Raw genomic sequence first — 26790 nt, 5'->3', positions numbered from 1 at the left:
ATTTAAGCGAAAATTGTCGGTCGAAGGACGGGAATGGTTCGCTGCTGCGTTTTACATTTTACGCGGTACGGAAAATTGCTTTTGCATAGACACGGAGGATTTACGTTGAGGATATACGTAATTTCCCTTAAATCCGGATTCCGCTGGGTTCTCCATCTCTCTCCTTTATATTTATTGCTCCCACTCTCTTTCGCGTCTCGCTTTACGCCCGGGCATTCTCGCATCAACTGATCCGCTGCTATCTTCACTTTTACTTACTTTTCCGCCTGTTCGACGTTGTTAATCCACTGTCACTTTTTCTTACCCCCGAACGTAGAACGCGAGCCAGTAAGTAGCCATCTCGGGGATGGATGGGATTGCGAATCACTTGGGGCTGAATAGCTAAAATAGGGAAGCCCATACGATAGGTTCTGGTCCTAGGGGCAGAACGAGAAGTGACAGCCGGGAAAGCGTTCTTCCCTTTTCTTTTCCCAGCACGTTTTACCTTCTGATACTTTCATTCCAGGATCCCGCGGGAGCTCCTCGGATCGAACCCCGGGATGAAAATATTGAAAGAAAAAGTTCAAAGAGTCTTATCGGGCGATTCCTTTTTTCTTTATTTCCTCTCTCACTCCAACTTCCGGAATTCTCGCTCGATCGGAGCTACGATTGTGCTCGTTGAAAAAGGAGTAGATGAAATAAAGGTATAGAACAGGTAAAAAGAAAGTGGCAAAAGTAATATCGACGTCGTGGCACCTGCCGGAGTGGCCGAAGCAGTCGATAGGTAGGTATTAAAGGTATGTATATACAGGTATAGTCAGGTATACTAGGACAAAAGAAAAATTGGCAAAAGAACGTAGTAGCCTCGGGAGGATAGCGTGGGTGCTAATTCACTCGAGCTTTATTTCCTCAGTTAGCGGCGCCCGTTTCCGGAATCGTAGCTTTAACTGCCGAAGGAGCCGGTAACGGAGGAAGGAGAAGATGAGCAAGGAAGCGAGTATGGATGGACCGTATAACGCTGAGCTTCGAGAGGACTGGGTAGTAAAGTTCTAGAGGAACGCCGTGAAAAAGTTACATCGTCAACGCTCGCCTGCTGCGGAATTCACTTAAGACTGATTTTCGACGAGCTGCTATTGAGTTTACACGTGCAAGGCAATAGATCTGAGTTGTCCTGGCTTGAAATCTCAGGACAGGCACGCGAGAAGTTTAAACTTTGACTTTGTTGCTTAATATCGCTGGGTTACATTAACCCTAACTGTCTCGTATATAATTTGCATACAGAAGTGATAGTCCCTTCGTAAGCTTCAGTCATATCCGGGAGACCTTTGGATCAGCCATATATCTCTTCCGGTGTTGAAGTCTCAAAATACACAAGGGACAACGTAGAGTCGCTTTGGGGGATGATATTATTATTTAAAGTCTTGCGGGGAAAGTGGCGATGCTGGTAAGGGATGAATTTTTAAGGCGCTAACTTGGCGCAACGTTGTCCCTTGCACAACGAGTCTTATGGTCGTTTTCGAAACTTTCTACTTCGAGTCTGAGGGGTACTGAAGATCAAGTGGAGGGGAAAACTGTAAGGTGGCGATTGATATCCCGTGGGAGTTTCCTGGGTTAATTGGGCCACAAAATACCTTTTTTTTTTTTTTATTATAATAATCTGTTACCCTCATGCAAACGATATGCTGCTGACTCGCGGGTCCTTCTACTCTGTTTACTTACCGAATTCGATGACGTCCGATATTCAGGCTGTCGCTGAGATTGAGAAACTGAAGTGCGTTGGGATTGTAGATTGCTGGGGCCGTGGGAATCGAGAGAACCGGTTCCAGGACTTCCGATATAACGTGCAGGACCTGAAATTCATATAAAGAGAAATTCAGTTTAAAATAGATTTTCAGCGACGTACTCGAATACAAATTATACCCATTTCCAGGAGACAGCATTTTTAACGAGAGCATGTAAATAGCCAAAGTGCTTTAGACAGTGGTAAACCGATCGCTTGAAACCGTCTAAACGGACGAAACATCCAATTCGTTGCTTGTCCAATTTCGCAAACTAACCGAGCGCAATTCAACAAGCTCACAGCGAGATTCGCTCTTCCCTACTGGGACGCAGGGCTACACCGCGAATCGATGGCCATTCAACCGAACAGCCAGTGAATCTTAAATCACGTATAATTCTTCATCGAAAAGAGCGAACAGCGGGAAATATGCGATAAATTAAAATTCAAAATAGACAGATAGAAGTGATTGCAAGTAAAACGGTGAAACAGTTTGAAATTCATGGGAACGTAAAATGTTCACGGTGAATCGTGGTTTATGGTTTCCCTTGCGCTTTCATTGTGGCTATGTGGAAAGGCTCGCGGACGCGACGTGCAGAGAGAACAGAGAGAAAGGAGGTCCGAGAGAAAATGCGAGAGTTAGAAAGAGAGAGAAGGAGAGAAAGACAGAGAGGGGGGTGAAAGAGAGAGAGAAACGACGGGATGGGGGGTGAGCGTCGAATTTCCACTCGGGCAGACTGTACTCGACACACGTTTGGTACAGGAATGTGACACAGCGAGGGGTATTTATCCTGCGGCGCAGCGAAGGTAGCCATTTCGCGGGCGTCGGCGTCGAGAAAGAAAAGGACCCTCCGTCTACCATTTACCATCCGGACTGTGACTAAAACGTCCTCCACTATTTATCCGTTTCTCTGTGATCACCGAGACTCTTTTATCTCGCGGGATTTCTGCTCTCTCCATCTGCAGCCCCTTGGCTCTGGGGGGGAGGGGGGAGGGGGTGTCCCCATTTATCTACGCCACTGAGAGAGAGAGAGAGAGAGAGAGAGAGGGAGATTGAGGGAAGAGAAGAAGTAGAGCAGGAACGGAGGAGAGAAGGAATGAGATTGCCGGAGATGTTGGAGAATACCGAGAGTAACTGACTGAGGGTGACTGGGAGGGTGACTGGGAGGACTGGCTGTGTTGACTGGATGACTGGCTGGAACGTGTTGGCTTCTATTCGGACAGTCGAATACTCAACCACGAGAAGAGTAGGTACGTTTGTTTGTCTCGAGATAAGAGCCAGTAGCTGCTATCATTTATCTTACTCGAAGAGGCTTCTGCAGGGAAAGAACCTCTAAAAAAATTGAACAGCCACGATATTTTAATTTCACATCTCGAGGCTGAATCTGAGTTACTCTTGCTTATTACTTTAAAACGCGGGACTTAGTTTCGCGATTTGGCACTGGCATGGCCAAATATATATATTGCCCAAAAATATAAATAATGTGAGATATGCCAGATCTTCGTCTGGGAAAATATAAAAAGCTCCGTCAAGTGATTGAGACGGCGCTGTAGATTTTTTTTTGTAATAAATCTTAGACAGGTAATTTTTTATACATAGAAATATTATTATACGCTTTAGCTTTATGAGTTTTGTTTTAATACATCTTCTCGGGGGGTTCGTGCGAATAATGACGTACGAGTCACTGTCACAGCCTCGTTTAAACGTTATCCACCTGGATGTCCACAAAATATGGAAAATTTATCTTTTACGTTTTAACGTGGATTAAAACAAGATGCTAATGGATGTGGGTAGATTACGTATCAATGAAACGCGTAGATATGGCGATATAGATATATACTCTCAATTAAAATTGTTCAACCTTCCAACGGACAATTTGGCATGGTAATTGTACAAAGGGTACAATATTGTGCGGATACTTATCTTTGAATGAACCCCAATAGCATTTTCAATGTCGACGCTCTTTGCATATGGCGTAGTATAGTTATATGATAAATCACATCCACAACAGTCGTCTATTCAAAAGCAGCCACGAGACTGCTATCATTACCATAACCACCCCTATCACCGTCGTCACTCTAAAGTTTGCTGGGTGCTCATTCAGGACGAGCCCAGATTCAGAAGGTAATTTATTTTCTTGAGACGTAAAAATATTACGTCACTATCCTACAGCTTCACTCGTCGCACGAAGACATCGAGACGAGGCGTCGCGGCCGTTTTAACATCCAACGACTATACTGGGTCGCAGCTTATTAAAAAATATGCTACGTCTCTGGCAATCAGCATCCCACGCGCACGATACTAATATAGGATAAGATGGGGTGAAACGTGTCCCACAAGGAGGTATGTGTTTCTCCACATTGAGGAAATTGGTTTTATTTGTTTTTGCATTTTGCAAGTCCTATATTACAATATTTCTGCAAAATTTAGAAAAATATTACTATTATTTCAGTTCATATTTAACGACTTCGAGATGTGATTGCTGAAACTTTAAAAACATGCTTTTTTCCATACTCTTTTTTATTATTTCTTATTTATTATGTTATTATATATTGTTCTTATTGTTCTTATTATTATATTATTATATATCTTTTTTATTATGTCTTATGTGTAATAAGAAATTCGTATTTTTGGATCGTCAACAAACTGAAGAAAAAAAATTTCAGACCATTGAAATTAAAACTTCCTATTGAAATATGCATTACTTCATGACAAAAAGTTATGCATTTAAAGTAATAATTTTTAGCAACGTAAATTTTCCAAAGTTGACCCCCATTTTAATGTATATGATAGATAGGGAAATAAATGTCTGAGATGGCATTGGGAATAATACAGAAAATTGTACGCTGTCAGAACAGGTATAAGAAAAATATGTTATGATTTCTTCACGTTCAACAAATTTTTTCTCGTCCCACCTTCCCCCATAAGTATACATACGTATATTATTAAAATAATTCCATCTTATTTTTTTTTTCCACTTGGTATTCCTCACCCTTCATCTGGTCTTCCTCTTCTTCCAAGGTCCCTTATTTACCCTCGTTTATTAAATTATTAAGTCAGCACCAGCTATATGTATAGTTCGCAGAATTGCCGCAGTCGATATCCATCAATTTTCCAAGTTATTCTACAGTTAGCATGAAGCAAAAGGAAAGTCTTGGGTTTTCATCGAAAGCGAAAGAATTCAAGCGAAATATCTTGTCGTGTTACCCAGGAGGAAGAAATGGATGTAGACCAGTTGAAAAATGAAGAAATGAAGCAGAATCCAAAAAGGCACAGAGATACAAAAGACTGGGACAAAAAAGGGAGTGAGAACAGAAATTCACGAGATAAAACTTTTCAATGAATTTTCGCAGAACTCCAAATGGAAATCAAAGAAAGACGGGTAAACCGGCCGGTATAACAATCGAGGCTGAATTCAAAGTATTTATTTAAACTGCGTAAAAGTTTGGGCAAAGGAGTTTTCTTCCTCGAGTAGAAATGTAGTGATGCTCGTTAAGATTGTTCAACACGGTCTGCTATCTTGTCAAAGATTTTCACGTTAACAAGAATGAGTCCATTTTTAATTTCATTTCCCATGTACTTCGAATTCTCTTCAAGGCCCTTAAGCTTATAACTTTTTTTTTTCAACCTCTTTGAACGATTCCAATTATTTTCGATTTTAAAACATTCGTATAACAAAGTCACGATTAACTTTAAATCCAATATAACGCTTTGGGATCAAAATAGGGGAGAAGCGAACGATGAACAAGCACCGGAAGTTAACCTATTCCTTTCGTCTAAATAACTTGGTGCATTTTCTACGAATTCGCGGGAAACGTCACAACTCCCCAGACACTGGCGCTGTCTATGACATATATTTATACATATATATATATATATATATATATATATATTTCACTGCGAACGGGAGTTATATTAATTAAACTTTACGGATCTTGACATTAACTTATTTACGTACTTTACGGGCTAATTCGTCGTTAGTAAGTGAGTACCATGCGAGACACTGTACGTACTTTGGGTACCCTGACAAGAATTACCATGTAAATTTGCCCCTCTGGAGAAAACTAGTAGCTGATGCTACTGTCTCTTTCAATTTCGTCATTGTGGTTATTCCCATGCATACGTTATTACGTAAAAAGATTTATTCTTAAAAAGTTCATAAAACGTGCGACAAAACTTTACGAAGGTTGCACGACCGAAGATATGACAGTTATATATTGCCCGGATATATGGTTGGGCAAATAACTTTTTTTTTTTTATAAAAACTGCATTGTCGTTTACGTACAACGGCTTAAAAAGCCAGTAGCTCCATTTTAAAGTACATATCGAGATCAACAGGTTTCCGTCAAAGTACAATTTCCTAACTCCTGCAATTGTATCTTAGGTACTTATTATCCCCCAAAAAATCATTTCACCCATGCAGGTATTTCAATCAGAAGGTATTGTTTTTCTTTGTTATTTTCTAAGCTGTTGATAAGCGATACGTATAACCTTTATTTTTTCACACATAGCATTTAGTCCCTGCTATTATCTTTTCCCTGCCACTATCCCTTTCAAATATTATAAAGAAAATGTACATGATGCAGACAATCGAGGGAATCATAAGATTCCTTTCTTGAGATAGATAAGCCGAATGATAGTAAAGAAGATCGTGAAAAAGCGATTGTTATTATTATTTACATTATGTTTTATTCATTTTCCAGTTCATGTGACAGTATAGTCACGGGTCGGTTAATTAGTCAATGTTTAATTAACGAATCAATAAGGTCACTCGTAATACTAAATTATCTCAAAAGTTCAAAAAACAAATATTGCCCAAGATCTCGAAATATGCTACTTTTAAAAGCGGAAGGATAAACATGATTGATATTTATTTGTTGATTTTCCAACAGCGGCGCCATGCTGGCCTTTCGCGTTTAAATATCATGAACTTTAAAGCTCCGTGACTCACTGTTATATAAAGCAATTGGAATTTGACACGACCTGAACCCACGGCAGAGTCGTCCTGCGTTTAAGGCGATAAAAGAGTAAAGATTCCCGAGAAAGATTGGCGCTTTATTAAAATTCTGAACAAAAGCCACGAGGAGGTTATCTACACGAGCTAGCGGCCCATGCCGGAATAAAGGAGCCGTATCGCGAGGGAATGAATCCTCTACAGACGGAGTCTGGTTATCGCGAGGCAAAAAAAAGAAGAGATAAAAAAATCCAAAAGAAATGAAAAAGAAAAAAGGACTCTCAGTGTTCCGCGAATTTGTCAAGACTCGGCTGAGCTTCGGTTCATCCTGAGAGTAAGAGGGAGTCAGAAATCCTGCTGTATGTGAGAGCTTATTTTTATGACAGCTCAGAGAAACAATGAGATACGCATCCTTTCTTTTTTCATCTAGCGTCGACAGACGCGATTCGTCGCGAAATGAAATTGACAAAAAGATCGCAATAAGTGCAAGGATTTTTATTAAGTGCCGACTCGCCTTCATGAAAGTGCCAATTGCTTTGAGCTTCTCGTTTCTTTTATTCGATTGGCATGTGAAATTAATCTTGGTCGTATTCGAATCTCATTGGGCTGTCTTTAAAAGCCTCCATGACACATTGAAAGTTCATAAATTCATCTCGTCTTGTAATATCTTGTACTACGCTATAGATTTTAGCAGACTTTCAATTGGCTTCAACGAGCTTTTACTACTGTCGCTGTAAGTTGAAATTAAAAAAAAAGGGTATCGACTTTATTATCTTTTGTATTAAATGTACAATACGATTCGATTTCGTCGAATAGGTTTGGAATATGGTTGTATAGTCCATTGCACTGGATAAGGGAGGTGTTACTAAGGTGTGGGCGTCGAGACGCTGAGGCGCCGCCAACTTTCACGTTTCACTCGTTTCAACATCGACCCTTCTAAATCATCCCGCTTCGGAGAGTATTCCGGGTGAAATCGGCGCTTTTGGTAATTTCCATTAAAAGGCCGAATTTGCCATTCATTCAAGCGTGTTGTAAGCGATCGTCACGGCCGAGGCCGCTTTTACGGGAGAACGAGCCGCAATGCCCTTCCGACCTTTTATTCGCGTTTTGCGCGACGATCCAGTCCATTTTATACTCTGACACGATGAACTGAATAAGGAAGGTGTCTAAGAGATGTGAAGAATTTAAATTGATGATGGATTTTTAAGATTACACTTCCCATCGTTATCACACGAATGACACTGTGAGTAAGTATTGAGAGCTTCTTGAATAACGTAATTCGTAAATTCTCGCGTTTTCCATTGACGTTTGAATTAAGGGGCGGAACGATACTTAAATAATTGAAAATAAAAGAATGGAAAAGTCAGAAAGATCATTTTCTTCTTACTTCTTGCCAACCTATGCTCTTTAACTAGACTGAGAATTGCTATTGGCCATTTATTCATTCGGTTTATTTTGACCTGCACCTCGTATCATCCCCTTTAAGGTCACTTCAAGATTCATTAAATCGAATAGGGTGGTGTAGTTCGCACAATTCATCCTTACGCAGAACACGCTGTTTCTTATTTTCTACGCCCGAAACGGTGACATAGTCAAAAATAACTGATGCCATACGATTCTTATTGTATTTTTAACAAGGTTCTGATTTCGTTTCGTATATTTTAGCATATCTCAAAGGAATTATATTCACGTAGATCATCGTGAAATCTCATATTCTATAAAAGTCACTTAGGCTCTTTCACGACAAAGACAAAGCTTTCGTTTATTCCGTGTAAAATTTCGAAGTGCAATTTCAACGAACGAAGGTTTCTCATAAATTTTTCACTCAGCCTGAAATTGGTAAGTATGTTAATACTTGTTTACAATTGGTTAGGATATCTCTCAGATCTCGCAATATCGTGGAATATTAATCCATTTATCTTCAAAGCATATATGTCATTGAGAATTCAATATGATGCCCAAAAAAAAAAAATGTAGAAAATATTGAAAAACGTAAAAAAAAAATAACGAAGAATAAATCTTGACAAATTTTATATCCGAACATTATATGTGTAATAAATGTTAGGAAGACGTCGTATCAAGAAGTTAAATTATCGATCGGTCATGAGCTCGTGGGTGGAACTGGGTTTTAAGTGTCGATAAAGCGAATAAGAAAATAAAATTCATTCAGACTTTTTTCAGACACGAATAACCACCGCCACGTTTGTTTGTACTCTTACAGCAAGTAAATTATTTGAATTATTAAAAAAAAAATCCGCCATCCATGCATACCTTTACATAAATTGTAACGAAAAAAAAATGCAGAATGAAAACAATGCGTAATAATTGTACCAGCAGAATTATACGATTTTCAGAATTTTTCATAACCTTTGTCTCTCTGTACATATAGACGAGTCTTGCATATCTTTGAATTCACGAAAGGGATGTTTTCAAGGGTCAAACATTACATCTATATAGTATATACGGGTTTCGTATTGTAAACATGTGTCTAGTATGTGTGCCCCATGTATTTCTACGAAGAAATAACTCGAGCCACCCCACTGCAACCACCCACTCTGTCAACCTCTTTCCAACCCCCCAGGCAAGTCAGGTTTCACATCTCACAGCGTTCCTGAAATACTCGACTACGTAAAAATATGGGCGAACGAAATTCCGCGAGGGTAGAATATCTAGACGAATTTTTGAGTTAGCCCCCTTAATACCGTTAACGACTATATCCACGCTTTCAAGTTTTGTCCCTGAAATTTAAAGAATTTTTAAAAGAATTTATCCTCTGCATACATACATATACTCCATTAGAGGGATGTTGTCAAGAGCGAACGAAATATTTGAGTCAACAATTGATTGAGCTTTAGAGGAAATTAAATAGCATATATGTATATACCTATCTATATCTACACTATGAAAAAGCACCCTTGCCGTAGTTCTACAACGAATTCTACTTTCAAAAATATTTCTCACTAGTACGAGCAATTGTGAAACGGAATTTATCCTTCGTTTGAAAATTGTACAGGATAAATTCCTTAATAAGAATCATACAGAGACCGAGCAGAATGAGAGAAATTTATATAAGATATACAAGCTAAGCATGATATTCGATTATAGCCGTGAGGAAAGGGAGAAAACGTGAAATTCCTTCCGGAAGCGGAAACGAATTAAAAAGCGAAATCAAAAACAAAATATAAGGGAGCGACACATTCCATTAACTGTCACGTCGGACAGGGTGGATGGCGGTACTCCATCCTGTCGACGAAGAAAGGAAAGCATAAAAAGAGAAAGGACGAGCAAATAAGATAATGAAAAATTCTCTCAACGAAACTTATGAAAAAGATCGTAAGGGACGTTCCCGCAATGTGGGGGATGGTTTACGAGCGATCAAGGACTCCTGGCTGAATCGTATCTTGCGATGAGAGGGTTGCATAAAGCTAAGAGGGTCGGCGGAGGACGAGGGCTTGTAAAAGCCTCAGGGAGACAGAACGTCTCGTGGCCGTCCGCGAGGGGATGATTATACTAAGAAAGGATGTTCATTCCGTTTTCCTTAAACCCTTTTCGGAAGGGTCTGTATTTAGACTTTAAAGAGGGCGCTATCGCGATAAGTTCATATAATTTCATTGTACTGCCTCAAATATACCCACAGAGATAAAAAAGAATAGCGTACTGTGTATTCTCGGTTTTAATGTACCAGAGGAAGCTGGATACGATGTTCTCGATGTAAGAGCTCGGGGTCGTCATGGTTTTTAATCTTGGAAAATCCTTGGATTTTCATCTCATTATACGCCCCTTAGAAAAATATTTGTTGTAGCCCTTGGGGTTTGTCTAATGAGTTGCTTCCTTTGTCTTTAAATAATTAAAGAAAATACTCCTCATTATGATGCATCTATGGTACACGAGGAACATGTCTGGATTACCAAGAGATCAAGTAGCCGTTGGGGAGAAAATAATTGTACAAAAATATTATAATTAACTGTAATACAAAGTTTTACAAGATCTAGTAAGATTTAATGGTGATCGTATTTCATATACACGTGTCTAGTTTTCATAGGTGTTTTGTATAATTAAGAAAATATGAAAATCCATCGATTCCAATCAGTAACCATAAGATAGCAGTAGATACTTCCAGTATGTCTACTTTGTGTTCAGAACTTTTCGTGCTGTGGCTGTCGGGTCTGGAGCAGCAGCATTCGAAACTTACAATAGAATTTCCTCTTTCGCGATGAAAGTTTTCAAGGCGACAAACGCGGCGACTAATCGTCGCAATTCCCTTTGAAATTTCAACCGCGTCAATTGCCGCAGGCAGGTGAAAACTTTTGCCGTCGTTTCCTCCGCCTTGAGAATCCGTCGTGGCTCTTTCAATCGAATCCCATCCAGAGTTTACTCATTGGACCTTGTATCCACGTAAAATAAGACTTCGGTAGGCAAACTAAGATATTTCATAGAAAAAATATATTTCTACTTAACTTTTTTCTCCATAGGATTATGCAACTTTTTCCAAAATCACCTTTTCAGTCCGAAAACATTAAGAAACGCTGTATCAATTCAAGGGCGTGGAATCTCTTGCGGAATCTCGTAGAACTAGAACATTCTCCACCCAAGATAATAGTGCTAATCGGATTTCGATAACGTTAATTATTCCTAAATATATATAGGTATACCAGCTCCGTTCTATTGCTACGTGGACTCAGTCGTGATAAAATTTGCTGACGATTTCCTTTCTGAAGGACTAACATTGACGAGCAACTCGTTCATCAGGTTCGACGGCACCAAAACTACCGATATCCATCGGTCTAATGGTCTTGCGGCTAAGGTAAGCTTCTAAAGCTCATTAAAAGCTCGTTAGAGGCGTGCCGCAAACCTACCGCATCGCGTAAAAGCGAGTCTTTGCACACGACGCGTAAGATACCCGAGGACACCTTAAGTAACTTGCTATGATATTCAACATGGTTTGGTAGGAAATAAAACACATAATAAATATACGTAGAGTAAATATTCACATCTGTAAGTGCAATGCAGTTAGCCCTATCAGTACTGACGTACCGAGAGTATTATTCGGGGACAACCATTTTAAATTCTAATCACCTAGTATCCCCGTATACAAATTTCCCATTGACAATGCTTTCTTGCGAAAATAAAAAAATTTTAATCGATCTACTACACAATGTCTATGGCAAGAAACTATTAACAATAGGAAACTTCTCCTAATTACAGATAGCACGCAATCTAGCGGATGCATTTAAAATGCATTTAAAAAATTGTACTGACTAAGTCAATTTGACGGTGACACGACATGCAGAAAGTACGAACTCAGATCGACGGTCGGTATTGTAGACACAGAGAGTGATCCGAATTTGACATAAACTGGCATAATAAGTTGCACAGAATTAACACTTGGTTATGCAGCTTATAACTGCCAGCTCCAATCCCAAAGTTACTTCCCGTTCGGTAAATTCATAAGAAACATAAAAAATTGCACTTTCGATAAAGCCACAACATAATTATAAATTTTTGTAGGCTAGGTAAATTCCCATACGACACATACCTGTTTCTTCGTTTCCTTAGGAGAAAGCGTAATGGTAGATTCGTAGTTACTAGCATTCCGTTGAACCTTCGCATTGTTTATATAAATCTCGTCATGTCTCCGTCCTGGTTTCCGCGTCACCCACAAAGGCGGATTTCCATCGAGCTCCGACGATATAGAATCCCCCAACTCCTCCAAAGTCTGCGCCAAATTAGCTGCAATCAGAAGAACACACATAGACAACTCACGTAACGTAACGTGCAGCACAATTATATTCAAGCGACGATATAATTTCTGGTATCTCGGTTAAAGTTCTTACGGGCGAGTAATAAGAACTATCTGTAATAAGACTATTGTGAATTTTCCATAGCGAATCGTAAAGGCGAGTAAAAGCAGCGAAGAAAGGTCGAGTAACGAGTAGATAAAACTTTTCGCAAAGCTACAAAGCCCTTCGGTTTATTATCTGGTTACGAGAGTCATGGCGTTATATAATCTCGAGTTTTCTTTTCTACGCTCTCAACAGAGGATTATGCATTTCGGCTGAGATCCTGACTTCGTTCCACACCTTACTTCACTATCCAACTCTTGGTCTTTTCTCAGTGAGCTTCCATCTCGCGGTTACTAGCAGACACCCAGTATAGCACTTTGACAATGGCGCTCATTACGATCTCCTAGAATTGGGTGTCGTCAGGTGAACTGCCAGGGCTTCTAAAGTCCCGCAGAAATTCTTTTCTTGACTACCCTATATAGCTATATAATATATATTAAGGTATAGCGAGTCAACCAGCCGCGAGCTAACATTGTTCCTGGGCGCGAGCAATGACGCAACGTCTTTATACGACTTTCCAGGTAGCTGCTTACAGTAGGCAAACCAACGTACCTAACCCGCGTACTTCTTTTACCGTAGCGTCAAAGGAAGTATAGCAGTTGTTTGTTTGTCACGGCTAAAGTAGGTTTATCGTGTTACACGATAAGGTATTTCTTGGGACGAATAACTCAGCAAGATTTCAACCCCCCTGCTTTCACATTATATATTTCACAAACATGGCTACTATGTTTAAGCTGTCGCGATATACATAAGTCTATGTGTTACATACCTTATATACACACAGTGAATATTCTGTACATTGGTACGTTATTTCATTTTGGATTAGTTTAAGATTTCGCAAGCGCCTATCTCCCCATATTCAAAGTTGGTTAAAGCTATACGGGTATACAAAAATCTATAGTGTGATATACGAGTATAAGAATAAAGGATAGGAATAATCAGAATGACAAGAGCAGTGAAATTTTTGCAGAATGAAAAACGATAAAATTAACTGTATAAATGGATACTTTTTGCCGACTTCACTCTTTCGTCCAATAATCCGGCCGATTTCGTTATATAAAAACTAATTGGGTCAAACAATATGCTTGGGGGTATATGCGAGTACAATTATTTTAACGTGTACATATATACAGTATACGTATATAGAATAGAATTAGAATAAGGGAGGGTAATTAGAGAGTTAGATAACCACAAAATATTATCAGCTGGCAGCTGTACTGAACGAAAGCGTCGATTACTTGTGTGATCTCTACGAAATTCATTAATAATAACTGGCGATCGGTTCAGGTTTCTATACCTATATGTCCTTCGACTGTGCCTTCATTTTTCTCACTCGTCCATTAAGTTTATACAGATTTATTTGCCTTCGCGTGAACAACGCGTTCTTCTTTAGTCAAAAGGGAATGATTAAACTTTCGATCAATTGAAATTCATCTCTTTTCATCTACGGCTATAGATGCGAGTGATTAATTCACCAACGAATAGAAAGCACAAAGCCTTCGGTGCCAACGCTTAGTCCGATTATCCTTTGCTTCTATTCTGCATAGAAACGGAATTGGACTCCGTTCGTAGCTCTTGAATTTCAAAGCGATACTGGGCGACCAGCTTTTATACTTTCTGTAGCATCACTAGGTACGTTAGTAATACATAAAGATAACCTTACGAAGGTATGTGATACCGTGGATACAGAAGGGATCGTCTGCTTCATTCACTTTCTTCTTATATGTATATCCAGTTAAGTCTGTTTGTAATCGGTTCATTTTTCACGGACTGAACGTCACCGTTTTTACCTTTCTCTTCCTTGCTAAATACTAAACCCTCTGTATATATTAAGGGGATACCTATCTGATACTCCTCTAGTCCGTAACACAATAGTGCATCATAACGAGAGCAGACTATCTGTGAACATGGTGGCATCTTGTTTGGACACCCCTTAAATCAATTACGAGTTTCCCTCGAACTTCGTCCTCGGCTCCAAAGTGCATCCCTGGCAGAAACGTAACATGGTGCATTTCGTGACGCTCACCCTCAACTTACCCAATATACAAGTATAGACATCTTCCTCTTACAGTTCTCATTCTCTGCTTCTCGACTGTTTGCTCGTTACGAATGGATTCCTCTAATTTGTGATTCAGATACCATGAAACACGTCGAAGGCGGCTTTCGAAAATTGTCAGATTTATAATGCGAAATCAATAAGAGGTAAGTCGTTATAGGATCGTTATATCTTGTTGTAGAGTAATTTGCACTGTGAAGAGTATACAATTAAATTGTATACGACATACGAGGATAAAACTATTAGAATATATTCATAGATTTTTTTACTCCAACGATGAGAAGCTGCATTTAATGATGAAGTATGCTAGGAATATTTAAATACTACTAAAAACTTGGTGAGATTTACTGTAAAAATAATAGCACGGAACTATGCACGCTTTACCGCGTGGTATTTTTATCGACTGCCAACGATACAGAGCTGTAGTTAAAAATAAAGGTTCCCCCTCTTACATTCCAGTGAAGGCCAAAACGGTTACGCGACAGCTGCCGCCATCTGTAAACCAGTTGGGCGTCATCTGCAGTCATCAGCCGTCCAGTGCCGGTGAATTGTTGTGTCGGAATCGCTTAGATCGGTCCATGTTCATTTTACGTTGCGATAAAAGTTAGTCAAGTTATTTCAGAGTTTGCACTTTTTGTGATCCCGGCTGCTGCACAAAATGGATAACGTATCTGTCTCGAAGGTAAGCGATATAATGTCACAACCTGTTGCGCCGATGCCGGCATAACCTCCAAATGTAAAAGTTTCGCATGAAAGAAGTAAGAAGCACTTGGCACGTTATTCGTGGTAATGATGCACTCATATTTTAATATATTATAAGATTTGATGTACTTCGCGTTTTAACGTTGAGTTTTGATACCTTTATTCTTATGTTAGTACAACGCGTTATTTTTACGAAGTCTTTTATTAAGCCCTTACAAAATACTTTTTTGCATTGTACAACACGATTTATTATTTCTTTGTGCAAGAGCAAAACGTGTTTATCGTCAGGATTTATAATCCTGTTAAACTGAGTGATGTGGCTCCCTAAATAAGCTTTAATACACCCCTCTTGCGTTTACGTAGGCCCGTGTTTACGTTCATTAAATTAGGTCTGGTTAGTGAACAAGGGAGGTACCCTTAATGATTTCGTGCTATTACACATGTCTCTGTCTGCTAGTGAATTAGTAATCAAAAACGAAGTTGGATAGTTATATCCGTTCAATCTTGTAGAATAATAAATGACAGACCACAGTGTATCAAGTTCATTATGTACTTTTATAGGGTGTTTTCAGCTACAAGGGTAGTTATAAGATTGGTCAAAAAAGAAAAAAAGCTGTACATGCGTTTCAAGATGAACCGTGGTACATTGCTTATAAACAAACGTGGTCTACCATACAGAAAGCTGCAGAGGTTAGTTATCTACTGAAGGTTACTCTGAATATTTTTTTTACCGGAATTAATACGTAGTTTTTTATTTTCAGGCAATTAATTCCAATATGTTTAAACAAATTCTCTTGGATTTACACTCTTACGTTTCTAACATGGACTATGATACGATAGATGGTGAATCATATAATATTCCTACAGCCATTTTATTAACAGGTGGGTGAATTTTTATTTCATACAGCAGTTTTAGCCACTTATGTATTTTTTTTTCTATGTCTATTATTATATTTCCAGGCGTAAATTTACCTGATCACGAGATATTGTTTCAAAAGTTAACGGCTAGATTTAAAACGATAACGCCGCATATTGCGATTATACAATCTAGGGACTCTAGTAACTTAAAGAACGTTATGGAGGAGACGGTATATCAACTGATTAACGGCGATAATAAGGTAAGCTTTTTTTTTACAAAATATTGAACTGAGTCTTTGTAAGTATTTGCATTCTCTAATGAGCGATAAATAATTTCAGAATAAGACACAGAAAGTTCGTAAGAATCAATGTACATTCCGTGCCTTAAAATTATGGTATAAAGAATCATGCGATCCGGATACACCACTAATTATCATTTTTCCGGATTTTGAGAGAATTCCGGCTCGCGTATTAAGAGATTTTATTTTAATATTGAGGTAAAATTTCTTTGAATATTCCATCTGAATTGTTTTAAACAAAATGTCGTATTTTTTTTTAGTGTATATATAAAAGAAGTAAAGTTCGTATTGATATTTGGCGTCGCGACAACTTTACACGCGGTGCACAGAGCACTCACGTATGACGTTACTTCGAAATTACAAGTAAAGGCAAGTAATCATTTTTTAATTGGTTCACGTTCACCTTACAATATAATTTTGTATTTTTTAATTAATGAATATACAGGTTTTTCGTACACAAACTCAAATGAAAAGTTTATCAGATATACTGGAGGGTACAGCATTATCTGGGAACGTGCCGTTTAAATTGACAGGAAGAGCATTTCAATTGCTAATAGATATATTTCTCTTTTATGATTTTTCCGTGGATGGCTTTCTACAAGGTTATAAGGTTCGTAGCAATTTCCTGTAAGGTTTTAGGTCTTTTTTAAAATGAAATGGAAGACCTTGAAATAATCAATAATTATACTTAGTATGAGGATTTCGTAAGAGCATTAACGTTTCAGCTATGCATGATGCAACACTTTTACGGGAACAACGTTAATGCCCTTTGCTGCCAGCGGGAAAACGTCAAGAAGGTTTTATCCGGTCTGAATTTAGAGGATCTAGAGAAGATCAGAGAGATCCCAAGCATAGTAGAGTACATAAAAAATACACGTAAACACAAGGAAACGCGTAGACCAACTAATCGGGAATTAATGGTAAAGTATCTGTAAAATGAAAGTTCTATTCAGAAGATAAAAATATTATTATTTTTCAGGATGTCACGGCAAAGCTGATAAAAGAGTTTCACGATAAAATTGGGATTTTTCTAACGCTACTCAAGTGTCTACATGTGCTCGTTCGTGCGCTGCCGGGTGCGCCACTTGGCAAGCAGGTAAATAGACATCTTTCCTCTTGGCGAAATCACAACATTGCATCGCGATGTCACCTTCTGTGAAATACGCTGCAGCTGCGTGAACTCTATGGCACGGCGGTTACGACGACGTTGACGGAAACCACGGAGTACAAGGAGTGTCTACAACTTCTTGGGTTTCTCTCTAAGGGAGATTTTCTCACGATGCTGGAGACTATAGAGGAAATTATCGATGAGAACGTTGATACAGTTCCAGAAGATTTTCAAGAAAAATTGAAAAATCACATAAATACTATTAGACACGCCAGTCTAGAGATCGTGGAAGGACCTACAGAAATCCTTTCCGCAGACCAAAAATTAAATAGAGCTCAATTGCGCCAGGTTCGATGATAATTATTATTACATATTTTTGTATAACTTTCTAAGGTTTTATATATTTATTCTTAAAATTTTTGATTTAAAGAAACTTCTACTAATGTCTCAGAAGCATTCTCGTTCGCCCTTCAAGCAAGCGCAATTGGATCTAATCGTTTATCTAGATCGTGAAGTATTCTCAGTTTACTTAAAAAATCCATCTCAGCTACCAGCAAATGAGATATTTTGTTATAGCGATGGTACTGTAGCAAAATGTCATATACGTGGTTCCTTAAGAGCCTCCATACATACAGCTCTGAACAATCCCCAGGTGTATCTAGAGGTTGGTTCAACATAAGATATTTTCAAAGTTACATATCAGATAAGAATATATTAAAGCGATTTTCAATAAATATTCAAATCTCTTTAAGTGCACCTGCTGCAATCTGGAAAACGACGAAGCGATACTCCCGTGCTTACCGGATCTTAGTATCGTATACAAGCTTCACTTGGAGAGTAGAAAGCTAATCAACATGTATGACTGGCTTCAGGTAACACCGATCAGCATGTTTGCTCATTAATACGAAGCTACGGCACGTATCCGTACGATACTTGCTTATAGATTTTCTTGGAGTTTGAAATTCGAGTCACGTTTGGGTCGACCAATTCTTGTACGAGGTCACTTGGTCGATAGACCAGCCGAATTAACGTGTGTTCATGTTGTTCCTAGGCGTTCCTGACCATCGTAAACCCAAACGAGGAGGCTGAGGAGCAACAGGAAGTTGACGCCCAAGTGCAGTATCCTTTTCCTTATTTACTCAATTCAGGAAATCTTATCTGAATCTCTTGTGGAAATGAAAAGAAATTTCCTTAACACTGTGTTCCATCCAAGGGCTCGATTTACTCGTGCGGTAGCCGAGCTGCAATTTATGGGCTTCATTAAATCATCGAGAAGAAAAACGGATCACGTTAAACGATTAACCTGATTGAAGCGAAGAAGCATACTTTATTTATTTTTCATCTTCATGTTGAATTTTGAAAAATTCACGCACGTATCATGGTATTGTGATCATTTTTTATTTTTGTAATTAAATTATATACTTTTACCTGCATTTTCATTGTTTACCTTCATTTATTTTGCAGCTATACTACTCTCTAAATTTATAATCAGTTCTATTTCGAACGCTAATCTGTTTCACGAGGTATAACGGCAAGAGCAATATGCCCAGAGTTGTAGTCACTCATGGGATTTCAAAATTTTGGCATTGTGACAATGAGATATTCAGGGATACGCGTTGACTGTCATTGAATTACCGCGATAACACTATTGTACCAGGCGGTCTCGTTTCGAATGCTGTGCCACGGGATTCACGATGAATAAACAGGAAGAACTGATTATTAAACAACGATACTGGTTAGATGAGCATCACAGCGATTATACACAATCTGCGCATATGAAGATATTTCGAAAATGTGAATCGTTTACCGATTTTATCCTGTATGAGAAAAATACGTAAATACAACTGCAGTTGTTCTGAAGCATTTAATCAAGGAAGCAATATCGATGATCGATTTTACGACCAACTACTAAGATTGACCATTAGGATACGGAGAAATCTATAGGAGCATCCCTGAAGGAACCATACGTATCGTTCCCATTCCATTCGGATAGCAAACTAGATTAATAATCATTAATCCAACGCATCAATTCCACGTCGTAGCCAGATAAGAATTCACGTGAGGTATGTGACGCTAGGTCGGATCACTCATCAATATTCGAGCAGTTCGGTGGAAACGCCATCAAGCCCATCCATCCATTTTCAGATCGGTTTTCTCTTTTTTTCCAGTTTCTTCTCCTTTTTCATCTTCATCCAACTTAAAGAACGTTCAGCAGTATTATGTAGAATGAATTTACGAATTATTTAACGCTTGAGATACATGTTAATGATGCGCCTCATATATTTACATTGGATATCGGTAACAGAATATTGGATATGATCATTTTGTAATACTCAGTAGGATCTTCGTTATTCCCTAAAGTCGCGTTTACATTTATCAAGATATTTAAGCAGCTTTCAGAGGGAAGAAAAGAAGAATTTAATGGAAAGAAAACTATTTCGTGATTTGGTTTCTTCTTTTGTTGTACCTTGAGGAGAGCGGTAGAATGAAATTCGAAAATAAAATTATATTTCCTGGGAGTTGGTACGCCTCCTATGTATAATGGTGCACTAAATATAGAAACTAAGGTTAGTAATGACCTTAATTAGACTTCCGAAAGGAAGTTCCGGGACTGGAATGTAACTCCACTGGAATTCTGGAAAGACCAAACGGGACACTGGTATTATGTTTGCCAACTGAAATTGGAGCCTGTCCTCTAATGTCCACTATGAGCTTCGTCAACGTCGGGTGGAATCCGATTTATTTACTTATTTTTTATTTTATACAACGAACAACCCTACGACCTATTATTTTCGAGGATAAAAAAAGAGCTCGTTAACGAGACGCGTAAAATTAATATAATCTACATGAAATAACCGGATCAATAATTATTTTCTATGGAACGCGCGTATTGCTTAGCGTACCGTACAGCGACGCACATAAATGCCAATGGAAATGTTACGCTAGGAACGGTTATTATGGTTATTCGCAAATCCTCTTAATTAGAATAGATAATTAGTAATTTTCCTCATTACATGGAATTACATTAATTGGGATTATATCCACACCCACAAGTACCGGGCGGCTTATATTATAAATTGGGGAGGACTGCCATTGAATTTCAGACAGCTAAAAAATTCAGATACTTCGCTACAAACGGGAATTCGGTTTGATCGCCCAGCCAAGTGTACCGTTTCTCTGAGAAATGTCCTAGGGAATTGAATAGGGACTCCCACGGGAAAACGGACTCTTGGGGACCTCATCTCGGGCGACGTTGACAAGATTCGATAGGACCACCAGGGGAACCAGGAGGTTCGTCGAAATTGATCGTCGGTATTTTCGTGGTTAGATTGGCAAAGGATCCCTCCTACGTCGCGAGTAGGTACAGCCGCACCACAACAGTCAGGAAGATTTATAGGAAATCATTCCAAGTTAAAGGCAGATCAACAGTGCAGATCCTATAGGATATACAAGCATCCTTGAAAGAACAGTAAGCGACAGTATATCTATAATGACGGCGTTCCTCAGATCTGGATGTGATCCCCCTGTAGGGGTCTGTTCTAGCGATGAAGTCTTCAGCTTTTCTCTGGCCTCGTGTATCCTTGGTAACGGAGGTCCTTTCAACGTGCAAATCGAATTCACATTGGTAGCAAATCCTCGCCGTATTTTCTCAGACCTTGGCATCTTTTTCGCGCTGACCCTATTTTCACGTGAACCAATCATTGTTCCATTACCCAATGATTCCCAACGAATAGAAGCTCTCCGAAGTAAACGCTCAGGACCTCGTATCGAATATCCATCACGAGCATAAAACCAAGAGAGACAGAGGGAAAAGGCAGATAGGATGTACAAGACGGTGGTTACGGCTGAAGAGGAAGAGCAAGCGACTAATTATAAAGACCATATGATCACGAAAGGGTAAGCGACTGTGCGTATAGTTATTCGCACACGATTAGTACCTACGTGGTATCAGCCAATAGCCTGTGGGTGCAGGAAGGGTTCAGTAGCTGAATATCACGTAAAGTCGTTCTGGCGTGGTCAATCGGCGAACAATCTCTGCTCAAAGGACCGTAGAGTGAAGAGTAGAAGGGGTTAGGAAAGGTGAACGTTTATACCCCTATAGGGAGAGGTTCTCGCTATACGCTGAGTTAACCCCGTTTACTTTGACCCTCGTGCATCCCGTGCCGATGTGTCCCAGCTGGTATTCAATCCTGAGCCGGAGTACCGTAGCGAGGATAGGATCTACGGTTATCTCGTGGGATCCTCAAAACCCACAGGGAAGGCGATGCTCTGAGCTTAGAAGACCAAAGTCTTGCGCAAGGGACGCTGCGAGAGGAGGAATTTCGAGTCAATATGTAGATCAATGGAGATGCGCCAGGAACATTGGTATGGTCACCAGTTCATTCAAGATTGTTCCCGATGACTACCAGTGCTCATACCGGAACGGCCGTTAAGCCAAGACTTAACCGAGGAAGAACAGAGGGAGGATTCAGTGGAGGCTGCCGAGTCTTGATCCACTTGAACTAATCGTTCTCTTGCTTAGATGCGTACAAGACTCCTAGTCTATTTCCAGCCAGGAATACGTAAATTAGCATCAGAAAGGCAGAAGAATATATAGTATTCGTTAATTTCATTTTTCTATTCATTTCGTTTTGAACGTCATGCCGTACTGATAAATGTGTTTCGAGGGATTTATTTACACGATGGAAGTGTAGCTTCTGTTTGAGAAATATCTAGGAATTAAAATAGGGTCGACGATAAAGGAGACCCTGGCTTTCTCTTGGGAAATATTATACCATGAGTAGCTACAAGTTCTAACCCAAAATTTTCATAACGGTTTTGCATATGAGATAGGAATAGCTCATTCGTGGAAGCTCGTTGCTCGGGAAAATTCGTTTTTCAAAATCGATAAAATTTTTGAGAATATTCCTAAGGACTATCGTTTTATATGTATACATATTAGACTTTGTCTAAAGATTGGTTAATCAATCTGGCGAACGACGAAGTACGTTTTTTTTGGATGAGGCCTTATAAGATATTCGTTTTGACATTCTACGTATTACGCAATTTTTATTAAGACGCAACAGCGTATACATAGTATACGCGTATCTACTGAAGTCAATGTAAAATATCCTTGTTGGATGGCGAAGGAGGAAGCGAAATTCGCTCCCGGCTATTAGGAAGCCATCATCGTCGTCGCTCGGAGGTTACCGAGGGCCCGACCCTAATTTACGACGATTAAACAGTAGGAACAGTGGAAGCCCTTAATTGCCTTTGCGACATTATTCTCGGAGCTCTCCAGTCGAAGGACCGACCATTCGGCTAATAGGATTGGCTACAAGATTCCAGTTAACATAAGAAGATATTGTTATTTGAAACTGCAAACAATTGGTTAAGCATTTACTTCGAAATAATATTATAATTTTACCAACTAATTTCACATTGTTAGCATTACATGTCACATACAAATTCTTTAATATTTTTACCCTGCGTTTCAACTTCCGGACCGGATAAAGCATATTTCGAATTTCTTCCTGTCCTTGCATGACATTTTATACATATATATGGTATAAGCGCACCACCCTCGCATTACCCTTAACGGGATAATCTTTTGTGAAAGATCAGTCAGGCGAAACTCGTAAATCTCGTACACTCCTACGACGTAGTAAAATTATCGTGGAAAGTTTTGGAGAAGCATATATGTATATGTATACTGACTGTGAGTCAGGAAATTTGTAAAATTTGTAATCGATTAATTAGTTTCTTCGTTAGAATATGTCAAAGACATTTTTTTCGAGTCATTTGCAATTAGATATACGAAATTGATAAATATCTATCGCAACATATCGAAATATGTAGACTTTCAACCTGTAATGTCAAAAAATAGCATTGCAATACACCGTATACAAATTTGCGTCTAACTAAACGCGTACCTCAATGCAATTGTAAATCGCATGTCCGGCTTGAAGCTTCTGCACGAAGTTAAGATCTGTAAGCCAGTATCTATCAAAGAATTACCAAATTTCAAACGTCAATGTCTCCCTCATTACGTATGTTATTCGTATGAACTTCTTCTCTATGTCTACTCTCGTTTTTTGCTCCATGACTTTTGCATTTAATTTTTGTTCGATATCATTTAAAATGGCAAAGATAATTTCTTTGTTTGCGAACGGAAATTAAACGAACAATAATAATATGCGAAATCAAAAAATATTTAATGATTGTCACGTAAAATTCTCGAAATCGTATACCGCAAACCGCAAACGTGCATCTTAGCCGATATACTTTGCATGCATTGGTCATTATTGGGAAACACGTAAGCTAAAGAGAACATTGAAAACCACAAGTCGTAATAAAGTCATAACCGATATGAAAGTTATAATGGCGATGTAATCCAAAGGGTTGGAAAGCCTTTGTGGTTCAACATCCATGCAGCTAGTTGTAAACTTTCGTACAGTTCAGAGTGAAAATTTTAATCTGTGGTATTGATCAATATGAAATCCTGTTTTTCACGTGTATTTCATGTACGATGAAAGATATTATTCCAGACTTAATACGTACAAAGGTATAAAATTTTTGATCGGTCAATTAAAAAATACAAAATAAATCTCTTATTGCAATTATATTGTACTTGTTGCGGGAAAGATCACTACAAGATTTATAAAAAGTCACTAATCTGTATATATCAAGTATGGACAGTCTCATTTGTCGTATACGTGCAACACTTCCAAAATGGAATTTTATAATGATCTATTCCATCCATAGGACGAAATTTTTACGTATCAGTCTGAGGTCGCTACGATAAATTCAGAAAAGTTATCTAGACTTGAATATAGAGATTGAAGTAATCGAGTCTAGATATATTTTCATTTATGACAAAGCATGAAGTTTTAGAGAATTCCGTGAATTGTTTTAGGGTAATTTCGTAAAGAGCTGACGGTAGGGAAATAAAAAAAGAATATTGTGAAATTACTTTGAACAGTCTATATTCTATTTAAAAAAATGCTGCTAACGCAACGAGCTCAATGAATAATCTTATTATAAAATTATATTATGTCTTAGCTAAAACTAAGAGGGCGTATGTTCGCTGACAATTTGATATTTTTATATCTTTTTACTGTTATTATTATTTCCTAATTATCCTACACCCCCTGCACTCCCTATATTTTGTGTGTCTGTTGGCCGTATAAAAAGTTCTAATTTATAATGTTGATCGTGCATACAAGGCCTCTATAGTAAAATACTGTCATACTTAACCCTGCCTCGTATATCTTTAAATATATGTAAATACAAAAATCATGCGGATCAGACGCCGTGTATAAAAATATATCATTGGGTTTTCATTTTTGTGTTTCTAGGTAAAAATATTTGGATAATATCAAGTCACGAGTCGCCCAGACCTCTTAGTGCCAAATTTGTAAGAAATAATAGCTGGCAAGTTTTCTAAAAAATTTCTATCTTTTGTATCCAAGTTCGTGCGTGGCCTCAACCTCGAGCAGAGGTTACATAATCATCGATCTGCCGCAAACTTAAAGCCGCACTCTCACCGGGCCGACGAGTTGCTTTGTGTTCCTTCTTGAATTGGGGGATACTTTTAGAAATGACTTTCGATCGAGTATCCTCTTTCTACCAGGGTGCAATAAGCAGCTGCTTTGTCCAGAGCATTTTTTAACCAGAAGATCAACTTCGAACTTGGAGGAGCTTGCCGCGCGGATATTCGCAATCGCCATAGCGCAGACGCACTGAGGAGTCGCGAGAACGGCAAACACACTTCGAAAGCAATTTCGCGGGGCGCGGCTGGGCTTAATTCGTTCGCCATGCGGCGGCGAGTCTTGGGGGGCTCGGCAACCGGTAAGAGGTGGAATGATAAATTAAACCGGCCATAGCAACACTTCCGCCGCAAAACAACGCGCTTAAACTGCAAAATTATGAAACTTTCTAGACTAATTGTGAAACTTTACGTAATATACAAAATTGCGAAGGGCGCTAGATCCGCGGCTAAAACGGAAGTGAGAATAAGATGATCCGCGCGGTGACTTGACAAGATAAGAAAGGCTCCTGCTTATAATATTTATCTTGACGATTTGACTATAAGAAATAAATAAAAAAAAAAATATCTCACGAAAATCAAGATCAATATAAATAAAAAGAATAACATAAAGACAGCGCACGACCAGAATCTAGTCCCAAATCGAAGTTCAATGAATACTCAAGGACCATTAAAAGCGAAGGTATATTAAATGTACACAGTATCTATTGGATTGAATTCTCGGACTCGCTCGAAAGTATATTGATCTCCTTTGCAATATGCCAACGGTAACCTTAGTCGCTGAACCAAGAGTGACTGGTAGTCCCAAGACAGATGCCGAAGCCTTTAGCCCACTGTCAACTTTCCAGGTTGACTCAGCTCCTTGCTTGCTTACTTCTCTCTACAGGAATCATGTTCGGCCTCAGAGACTCGAGTAGGACTTAAGTTCAACACAAAGAGCTAAGTTGTTGAATTACCGCCGAGGACTGAGCTTGCACGACCCTATTGTCAGCCTTCTTTTATTTTGACGAGTTTCCTCAGATGTCATCTCGCCTTGCCAAAAGTCCACTCGAACTAAGCGCATAATTGTGTACGTAACTTCCGGTATTTTCAAACAAGATCCTTTCGAGGGTTAATGCTTTCACATTTCTCAAATCAATCCGCCGGGAATTACAGGCTGCCTCTCGAATTTATTTGTTTCACTTTACCCCCAGTAGAATTTGTTCTATGTATATGAGTAGCACTGTGGCAGCGGGTAGGGAGTGGACGGGGGGAGTGGGTGGTTGAAGATAGAATTTCTTCGAGCCTCATGAAAGTTGCAGTAAGGATACGTATAGAGGCCGGTGACATTTCCTCTAGGAACTTCATGAGGTTAAGGAAGAGGGATGATCTCAAGGGAGTCATTTCGTTCGGATTAAATATAAAGATCTAATGAATGCTTCGTTGCGGTAATGACGGCCAAACGAAGTGAACGAGCCTTTCCTTAAGGAAGGGCGAAAAAAAGCTCCTACGTAAAAGGCCTAACGACACGATAAGAAAATTTCAATCCCCGTGCCAAGAGTGTTCAAGGCCGAAGAAACGGTATGCAATATGGTAATAGCAATATAATTATTTTTTATATTTCTCATATTTATCTTGAGATTCAAGTAGTGCCGACAAATATTGAAACGGAAATGGGCTGGTGGATCAAACGAGGGAGGGGGGGG

General features: G+C 39.0%; 2 protein-coding genes across 15 annotated transcripts in view; one reads left to right on the top strand and one right to left on the bottom strand.

Annotated features, from left to right (window-relative positions):
- LOC107272928 (fasciclin-1) overlaps positions 1-26790 on the bottom strand; it is a 149084-nt gene that overhangs the window by 29119 nt on the left and 93175 nt on the right. For all 11 annotated transcript variants that reach the window (XM_015750651.2, XM_025090311.1, XM_015750659.2 and 8 more), the window contains exons 3-4: positions 12248-12441; positions 1699-1829 (exon numbers count right to left, since the gene is read on the bottom strand). In XM_015750651.2, coding sequence (XP_015606137.1) covers positions 1699-1829; positions 12248-12441 — 325 coding nt within the window. The remainder of the gene's footprint in view (positions 1-1698; positions 1830-12247; positions 12442-26790) is intronic.
- On the top strand, positions 15131-19928 carry LOC107272975 (origin recognition complex subunit 3). Of its 4 annotated transcripts, XR_003061397.1 has the most exons (16): positions 15131-15292; positions 15874-16002; positions 16074-16194; positions 16273-16430; positions 16510-16667; positions 16730-16838; positions 16915-17079; positions 17195-17389; positions 17449-17565; positions 17641-17925; positions 18008-18241; positions 18330-18449; positions 18629-18696; positions 18791-18958; positions 19042-19640; positions 19746-19925. XR_003061397.1 is itself a non-coding variant. In XM_015750719.2 (14 exons), exons 1-14 carry the CDS (start codon positions 15269-15271, stop codon positions 18882-18884), a joined length of 1977 nt encoding a protein of 658 aa, XP_015606205.1. In that variant the 5' UTR covers positions 15131-15268; the 3' UTR covers positions 18885-19010. The 4 variants fall into 4 exon arrangements, 1 of the variants encoding a protein (XP_015606205.1); XR_001539098.2 differs by having other exon boundaries at positions 19042-19927; XR_003061400.1 differs by having other exon boundaries at positions 15161-15292; positions 15885-16002; positions 19042-19928.

This window comes from Cephus cinctus, unplaced genomic scaffold, assembly GCF_000341935.2.
Source record: "Cephus cinctus unplaced genomic scaffold, Ccin1 Ccin1_scaffold0087, whole genome shotgun sequence".
Taxonomy (NCBI): domain Eukaryota; kingdom Metazoa; phylum Arthropoda; class Insecta; order Hymenoptera; family Cephidae; genus Cephus; species Cephus cinctus.
Note: the sequence above shows the minus strand (reverse complement) of the source record. Positions and strands in the feature narration are given on the sequence as shown.

Bases quoted from the DNA above. Each gene is read 5' to 3' on its own strand.
- LOC107272975 (XM_015750719.2), top strand. From the start codon at position 15,269: ATGGATAACGTATCTGTCTCGAAG. The intron at 16,668-16,729 runs GTAAAATTTCTT...ATTTTTTTTTAG, and splicing joins GATTTTATTTTAATATTGAG to TGTATATATAAAAGAAGTAA. The intron at 18,450-18,628 runs GTAACACCGATC...TGTTGTTCCTAG, and splicing joins ACATGTATGACTGGCTTCAG to GCGTTCCTGACCATCGTAAA.